Consider the following 9,380-nt stretch of genomic DNA (forward strand, 5'->3'; position numbering starts at 1 on the left):
TGTGTGTGTGTGTGTGTGTGTGTGTGTGTGTGTATCCCATCTTCTTTATCCATTCATCCATCACTGGGCACTTAGGTTGCTTCCATATCTTGACAGTTGTAAATAATTCTGCAGTGAACATAGGAGTGCATATATCTTTTCAAATTAGTGTTTTGTTTTCTTTGGAAAAATACCCAGAAGTGGGATTCCTGGATCATACAGTAGTTCTATTTTTAATTTTTTGAGGAACCTTCATACTGTTTTCTGTAGTGGCTGTACTAATTTACATTCCTGAATGAGGGTTCCCTTTTTTCCACATCCTTGCCAACACTTGTTACTTGTAGTCTTTTTGATGATAGCCATTCTGACAGGTGTAAGGTGGTATCTCATTGTGGCTTTATTTTTCATTTGCCTAATGATTAGTGATTTGAGCATCTTTTCATGTGTCTATTGACCATCAGTATAAAACTTCTTTGGAAAAATGTTTATTCAGATCTGTCGCCCATTTTTTAATCAGGTTGTTTGGGTTTTTTTGTTGTTGAGTTGTATGAGTTGCATATATCATTTGCAAGTATTTTCTCCCATTAAGTAGACTGCTATTTTGTTGATATTTCCTTTGCTGTGCAAAAGCTTTTTAGTTCGATGTAGTCCCATTTGTTTATTTTTGCTTTTATGTCCCTTGCCTGAGGAGACAAAGCCCCCCAAAATATTGCTAAGACTGATATTAAAGCTCATATGGACAGAGTTTTATGGTTTCAGGTCTTATTTTTAAGTCTTTAATCCATTTTGAGTTTATTTTTGTATGTGGTGTGAGAAAGAAGTCCAGTTTCATTCTTTTGCATGTAGCTATCCAGTTTTCCAGTACCATTTATTGAAGAGACTGTCTTTTCCCCATGGTATATTCTTGCCTTCTTTGTCATAGATTAATTGAACGTATAAGTGTGGGTCTGTTTCTGCACTCTCTGTTCTGTTCCTTTGATCTATGTGTCTGTTTTTGTGCCAGTGCCATACTGTTTAATTTCTGTGGCTTTGTAGTGTAATTGGCAATCCGGAAGCATGATACCTCCAGCTTTGTTCTTCTTTCTCAAGATTGCTTTGGCTTTTTGGGGTCTTCTGTGTTTCCATATAAATTTTAGAATTATTCATTCTAGTTCTGTGAAAAATGCCACTGGTACTTTGATAGGGATTGCCCTGAATCTGTAGGTTGCCTTGGGTAGTATGGTCATTTTAACAATATTAACTCTTCCAATCCATGAGCATGGTATATCTTTCCATTTGTTTGTGTAGTCTTCAGTTTGTTTCATCAATGTCTTATAGTTTTCTGAGTACAAGTCCTTTACCTCCTTGGTTAGATTTATTCCTAGGTATTTTATTCTTTTTGATGGAAGTGTAAATGGGATTGTTTTCTTAATTTATCTTTCTGATATTTCATTGTTAGCATATAGAAATGCAACAGATTTCTGCATATTAATTTTGTATCCTTCAACTTTACTCAATTCATTTGTTCTAATAGTTTTTCTTGGTGGCATCTTTAAGATTTTCCATGTGTAGTATCATGTCATCTGCAAACATTGACAGTTTAACTTCTTCCTTTCCAATTTGGATTCCCTTTACCTCTTTTTCTTGTCTGATTGCTGTGGCTAGGACTTCCAATGCCAGGTTGAATCAAAGTGGCGACTGTGGGCATCCTTGTCTTATTCCTGATCTTAGAGGAAATGCTTTCAGCTTTTCACCATTGAGTATGATGTTGGCTGTATGTTTATCATATATGTCTTTTATTATGTTGAGTGTGTTTCCTCTATACCTACTTTGTTGAGAGTTTTGATCATAAATGGATGTTGAATTTTGTCAAAAACTTTTTCTGCATCAATTGAGATGATCATATGATTTTTATTTTTCAATTTGTTAATCTGGTATATCACATTGATTAATTTTCAGATATTGAACCATTGTTGCATCCCTAGGATAAATCCCACTTGATCATGGTGTGTGATCCTTTTAGTATATTGTTAAATTTGATGTGGTGATATTTTATTGAGGATTTTTACATCTAAGTTTATCATTGATATTGGCCTGTATTTTTCTTTTCTTTTCTTTTCTTTTCTTTTTGTGGCATGTTTGTCTGGTTTTGGTATCAGGGTGATGCTGCCTGCTTGTTTGATTTGGCATCAGGGTGATGCTGGATGTTTCCCAATCTTGGAGGAGTGGCCTTAATGTAGGAGACGTCCTGTGGGTCCCAGCAGCACTCTTCCTTCTGGTCACCAGGACTATATAGGGGTGCCCCCTGTATGGGCCACATGGGCCCTTCTCTTGTGGTGGGGCTGACTTCTTTGGGCATGCTCATAGGCAGGGCTGGTCCCTGGCCCAGTTAGCTGCCAGGCCCTGTCTGTGTGGTGGCCACTGGCCTGCTGGTGGTTGGGGCTTGTCCGAGGGTGATTGGCTGTAGGGCCTGGGGCTGGTTCTGACCAAGTAGTGAGCAGGCCTGCTGCTAATAGGCTAGAGGGAGGACTCCAGTATGGCACTTGCCAGCACCAATGTCCTCATGGTAGAATAAGCTCCTCAGAATGGCCACCATCAGCGTCTGTGTCCCCAGGAGTCCCAGTTGCCTCTTGGCTTCTCTAGAAGATCAGCAGGTTCACCACTTGCAATTTTTTAAATTATATCTGCTTTAAAGTTTATCTTAAATGTAAACCTTGCCCTTATCAAATATAATAAGGTTATTTATATTCATAAAGCACCTCAAAAGCCCTCACGCAAGCAGCAAGCAGGGCCGAGCTGAGTAAGCAGTACCAAGGACACAGCTATGGTGAGGCCCACAGCCCCCATCTCTGTGATTGGTCACAGGCAGAGTTTTGTTCACAAGGTGAAAGTTTATAAACACAGAAGCTTCTGCATTGGAAAAACAAACACATATTAACCTCTCAATGGTCACTACCTTTTGTACTTAGGTAACTATATTTTAACTGGCTAAAGGGCTTTGTGATTTGAGAGGCTCTCTTTCCCCCCAAACATGTGCCTGCGTTTCTGGGGTACTGTGTTCACAGTTTTAAGGTGGAAAAGCAAGTGTTTTGAATGAGAGATCCTGCCAGGTTGAACTAGTGCAGTGTCAGCTGGGGGACTGTAGTTCACCGGTCAGAATGTGAATTCTCAGTGGAAAATTCGTTTTTCTGTTTGTTTTAACCAGGTGACTTTCGGATGGTGGTCGGAGAGGATAAGGCAAAAGTGTTGAATATTGTGAAGCCCAACATAGCCCACTTTCGTGAGCTCTACGGCAGCATTCTACAGGAGAATCCCCAAGTGGTGTATAAAATCCAGCAAGGCAGCCTGGAGGTAAACTATCTGTGGGAAATCCTGTGGATTTATGTTCTTCCATATATTTGAAATAAGGCTAAAAGGTACACAAATGACTAGTAAGTGACTGGTAATAAGAGGCTGCCTTTGGAGAAGGGGACCAAGGGCTGACATGAGGCGGGGGGGTGGGGACTGGTCTTCACCGTGTGTGTCTTTTTTGTCATTGGAAGTTCTTACTATGTATGTTAATTATTAATCAAAAATGAGTGAAAATAAACTCTGAAATTACCTTCTTTCCATCCCCAAGCCCATCTGCCTCCCCAGAGGTAGCCTTATTAACAGTTTGGCATGTTTTCTTCCAGATCTTGTTGCATGTACTTTTGTATGTATTTGTACATATACACATGTATGAAGCAGTTTGGTCTTTTTTGTTTGGTTTTATTTTACATAAATGTATTCATACAGGTTATTCTGAAGCTTGTTTTTTCCCCACTTGTTATATGTATCATGTCTTACAACTTTTGATACATCAAACAAAACTTTCTTTCAAGGCATTCTTCAAAATATTAAATTTTTTGAAAAGAAAAGTCAAAGAGCCTTTCCTTTGAGAAAAGTAATTTGCATTTAAGATTTTTTAAACTATAGAATTCATAGTGTTTTATCTTTAAGATAAGGAACACCATTTTACTTTTTTAATGCTCTTCCTCTTCCACATAATAGGGGCAATTAATATTATGTTGAACGACAAATTAATGGCATTTCTAGAACTGAAAGGAAACTTTAAAAAAGTAGGAATTATTTTATTTTATTTTATTTATTTTATTTTATTTTATTTTTTTGCGGTACGCGGGCCTCTCACTGTTGTGGCCTCTCCCTTTGCGGAGCACAGGCTCCAGACGCGCAGGCTCAGCGGCCATGGCTCACGGGACCAGCCGCTCCGCGGCATGTGGGATCTTCCCAGACCAGGGCACGAACCCTCGTCCCCTGCATCGGCAGGCGGATTCTCAACCACTGCGCCACCAGGGAAGCCCCAAGGAATTATTTTAAATGTAATGTTGGAGAATAACATGAATGCCCAGAATACCCACCACTCAGGTTAACAGATTTTGCCCTGTTTGCTTTAGATTGAGGTTTTTTTGTTTTTAATTTTTACTTTCCTCAAAGTAATGCATGCATATTGTTTAAAAACCAAGTGGCACTCCAAGGTTTGTAACAAAAAGCAGCAGTTCCCTGCTGTACACCTTCCTGCTTCTCTGTGCTACTTCCCAGAGCAACTGCTTTCCTCTCCTTCACCAATTCTTCTTATGTTTACCTCCATATTTCTAAGTAATATGATTTGATTGTTATTCTTGATTTTTTTCAATTTGTACTTTATTTTTGTCATCTTTCTATGGAAAATGAGGATTTTCTACTCTCTTATGCACCGCAATCAACACACATACATTCTCTCTCTCTCTTTCTCTCTCTCCTCCTCCTCCCCCGCACCTGCTCCTCTACTGCTTATGCTCCATGTATAGTTAATACATAATTTTGGGTTAGGGTAATAGTCGATATTTACTTTACTATGACAACTGACTTTCTTCATTGCTAAGATATACTACTATGAAATTTCCTTTCCTGTTCAACTTTGTTTTTCTTGGAGTTAATCAGTGTCTCATTTTTTTCACTTGCTTAGTTTCTACGTACCTGTAACTAATTCACCCTCAAATTCTGCTACAGATCTGTAAAACATCTTCCACTGTAGACAGACACATCAGGTGTGTTCTCTGTTTCTTACTTTTCTTGGGGACGTTCTTCCTGGAGCCCTGTGTCCCCTGTTCCTTTTGGGGCTGGTTGCATTCTAAGCTTGATGCACAGCTCTTCTCCTGAAACGTTCTTTCATTAATACCCGAGATTTGTTCCCTTCTCCTTTGCAAGTTTTTGGTTTTCTGGATCTTTTCCTCTTTCACGGTTTACACTAATTTTGATGAAGTATACCTTTTAGTACTTCCTAACATAGGTTGTGAAGGAGGTAAATTTTTTGAGACCATGTACATCTGAAAATTCTACCCTCACACTGATTGATAGTTTGAGCTAGGTATCAAATTCTAGGCTGGAAGTATTTTTCCCTCAGAAGTTTTAAGTCATAGCTTCATTTATTATAGCTTCTAGTGTTGCATTCAAAAGTCCAACACTAGAGACTGTCATACAGAGTGAAGTAAGTCAGAAAGAGAAAAACAAATATCGTATATTAACACATGTATGTGGAACCTAGAAAAATGGTACAGATGAATCGGTTTGCAGGGCAGAAGTTGAGACACAGATGTAGAGAACAAACGTATGGACACCAAGGGGGGAAAACCACGGTGGGGTGGGGATGGTGGTGTGCTGAATTGGGCGATTGGGATTGACATGTATACCCTGATGTGTATAAAATTGATGACTTAATAACCTGCAGTATAAAAAAACAAACAACTAATACTAAACTTTCTTTGGGTTATTTGTATGGAAATATGTTAATATAAATGTTTCAGACACGACATGAAATTTCTAAAAATCTTATATGTTCTGGTATCATGTTATAAGTCATAATTCTAGTTATTACTTTAAAACATATATCTCAGAAATAACTAAATTTCCTTGTCAATTGCATTATTATGAACTTTCATCAAATCTTTAACCATGGTCATTTTAAAGTCTTTTGTCATTTACAGACAGTTCTGGGTGTATTCTGATGCTTTTGCAAAAATGTTCCTATAAAAGGGTTTCATCTTCAAGAAATTCATGGAAAAGGCTCTGACAAGTATGGGTTTCTGGTAACTGACTGTACTGCTGAACTGAATGAATAAGCATTTCAGAGCTCTAATGGAAAACTGATGAATTCATAAAAGTGCTAACGAAAGATCAAGAATGAAAAAAAATTAATTACATGGGACTGAGTGAACTGATGAGGATGATTATAATTTTTGTGACTTTCTGTTTGAGTTTAAAAAAAATTTTTCCAACACTATTCAGATTCCCTATCCTTTGCATGTGACCTTTTTTTAAATCTCTCTGACAGTATTTAGGATTTTTTCCTTTTTTCCAGTATTCTTAAATTTCATGATGATTCACCTTTGTCTTTGTGTATATGTTTTTCATTTATTTTTAAAATTATTATTATTTTTTTGGCTGCACCACTTAGCTTATGGGATCTTAGTTCCCCAACCAGGGATCTAACCCTTGCCCCCTGCAGTGGAAGCGTGGAGTCCTAACTGCTGGAATGCCAGGGAATTCCCATGTTTTTCATTTATTACTCTGGCATTTCATGAGCCTCTTTTGGAAATTCACGAGCTTCAGTTCTGGGAAATTTTCTTTTATCATTTCTGTAATGAAATTTTCTTTTATCATTTCTTCCTATCCATTTTCTTAGTTTGTTCTTTCTAGAATTCCTGTTAGTTGGTTGTTGGACCTCCTTGTTTGATTGTTTCTTTCCCTCATTCCTGTTTCTTGGGTTTTTGTTCTGTTTTCCAGAAGAATTTTTTGAATCAATCTTCTAACACTTCTGTTGAATTTTTAATTTCCTCTGAATGTTCTTTTTTATAGCATCCTGTTCTTGTTGTATGAATGCATTATCTTTCCTCATCTCTTTAATGATCTTTATTATAATTTTTGAAGTTTTTTTCTTGTTCTCTATACTGTCTCTCTTTCTCTAAGTTCCTTTTTTCTATGGATTCACTCTCATCTGTTGTGTTAGAAGCTTTTCTCAAATGTTTGCACATCCTTTGTGGCCTGTTTTTTAAAGAGCAAGGCAGTTTAAAAAATGCAGACTGGGAGTTCTTTGTGATGGATAGAGCTTGTCAGCTGGTGAGCTTCACTATAGGATTTGGGACAAGGTCCTGGCTGTTTCATTGGAGGACCCCAAGTTTCCATATCTGTAGAATTTCTCCAGAGAGGCATCATCTACTCTCTGGTTAGAGGGTAGGGAAAGATAATGTGCCTAGCTGCCAACTGTTAGAAACCGAGCAAGGGAAAAGAGCTGGGAATTTCCTTTAACTGTGAAAATAAACTTCCAAATCCCTCAGTTTGGCCTCTGAAAGCCTGGATGATCTAGGTTCTAACTGGCTTCTTATTGTGGGGAAATGCACAAGAATAAGATCAGTGGGCTGAGCTTCAGTTCCCAGAGATGCATCTAATCTTAAAGCTGCCACTGATACCCATCTTCTCCTTCTTCTGCTGCCCATTCCAAATTCCCCTCACTCTTTCTAGCATTTAGGCTGGTCTACGTGAAGTGGCCCAGACCCTCATCCCTGAGGAGTCTGAGACCCTGGTCACCGTGCCCATCTCGGACTGTAGCTACTACACTTTCCATTTACCATCAAAGTTGGGCAAGAGGTAGTAAGACATGTGTACCAGCAGCCCTACCTTCTGATGGTCAGGTTTAATTATTTCTGCCAGTATGGTGATTCATTTCTTTGTCTTCTGGACTTCTTGTCTCCTGGGATTCTAAAGTAATTGGACGGCAGTTAATAGCTTTAAGTTGTTTTTTTTTAAAATTAATTATCCATTTTATACATATTAGTGTATATATGTCAATCTCAATGTCCCAATTCATCACACCACCCCCACCCCCCTGTGACTTTCCCCCCTTGGTATCCACACTTTTGTTCTCTACATCTGTGTCTCTATTTCTGCCCTGCAAACCAGTTCATATGTGCCATTTTTCTAGGTTCCATATATATGCGTTAATATACGATATATGTATTACTATTTTTGACTTACTTCACTTGTTTGTACACATCAGTGTATACATGTCAATCCCAATCGCCCAATTCAGCACACCACCATCCCCACCCCACCACAGTTTTCCCACCTTGGTGTCCATATGTTTGTTCTCTACATCTGTGTCTCAACTTCTGCCCTGCAAACCGGTTCATCTGTGCCATTTTTCTAGGTTCCATATATATGCGTTAATATACGATATTTGTTTTTCTATTTTTGACTTACTTCACTTGTTATGACAGTCTCTAGGTCCAACCACGTCTCTACAAATGACCCAATTTCGTTCTCCAGCGTTTACTGTTTCTAGATTTTCTGATGGTGCCCATTCTAACTGGTATGAGGTGATACCTCACTGTAGTTTTGATTTACATTTCTCTAATAATTAGTGATGTTGAGCAGCTTTTCATGTGCTTCTTGGCCATCTGTATGTCTTCTTTGGAGAAATGTCTATTTAGTTCTTTGCTGTGCAAAAGCTTTGAAGTTTCATTAGGTCCCATTTGTTTATTTTTGGTTTTATTTCCATTACTCTAGGAGGTGGGTCAAAAAAGATCTTGAGCTGATTTATGTCAAACAGTGTTCTTCCTATGTTTCCTCTAAGAGTTTTATAGTGTCTGGTCTTACATTTAGGTCTCTAATCCATTTTGAGTTTATTTTTGTGTATGGTGTTAGGGAGCGTTCTGATTTCATTCTTTTACATGTAGCTGTCCAGTTTTCACAGCAGCACTTCTTGAAGAGACTGTCTTTTCTCCATTGTATATCCTTGCCTCCTTTGTCATACATTAGTTGACCATAGGTGTGTGGTTTTCTATCTTGTTCCATTGATCTATATTTCTGTTTTTGTGCTAGTGCCAGTACCATATTGTCTTGATTACTGTAGCTTTGTAGTATAATCTGAAGTCAGGGAGTGTGATTCCTCCAGCTCCGTTTTTTTCCCTCAGGACTGCTTTTGCTATTCGGGATCTTCTGTGTCTCCTTACGAATTTTAAGATTTTTTGGTTCTAGTTCTGTAAAAAATGCCATTGGTAATTTGATAGGGATTACATTGAATCTGTAGATTGCTTTGGGTAGTATAGTCATTTTCCATGTTCTTGGATTGGAAGAATATTGATTCTTCCAGTCCAAGAAGAGGGTATATCTATCCAACTGTTTGTATCATCTTTAATTTCTTTCATCAGTGTCTTCTAGTTTTCTGCATACAGGTCTTTTGTCTCCCTAGGTAGGTTTATTCCTTGGTATTTTATTCTTTTTGTTGCAGTGGTAAATGGGAGTGTTTCCTTAATTTCTCTTTCACATTTTTCATCATTAGTGTATAGGAATGCAAGAGATTTCTGTGGATTAATTTTGTATCCTGCAACTTTACCAAATTCACT

General features: G+C 38.1%; 1 protein-coding gene across 4 annotated transcripts in view; it reads left to right on the forward strand.

Moving 5' to 3' along the window:
* The window catches only part of TAMM41 (TAM41 mitochondrial translocator assembly and maintenance homolog), a 56,223-nt gene that overhangs the window by 26,298 nt on the left and 20,545 nt on the right, over window positions 1-9,380 (forward strand). For all 4 annotated transcript variants that reach the window (XM_007100178.4, XM_028479108.2, XM_028479109.2 and 1 more), the window contains one exon: window positions 3,164-3,309. In XM_007100178.4, the coding sequence (XP_007100240.2) occupies window positions 3,164-3,309 (146 nt within the window). The remainder of the gene's footprint in view (window positions 1-3,163; window positions 3,310-9,380) is intronic.

Source organism: Physeter macrocephalus, chromosome 18 (genome assembly GCF_002837175.3).
Source record: "Physeter macrocephalus isolate SW-GA chromosome 18, ASM283717v5, whole genome shotgun sequence".
NCBI lineage: Eukaryota > Metazoa > Chordata > Mammalia > Artiodactyla > Physeteridae > Physeter > Physeter macrocephalus.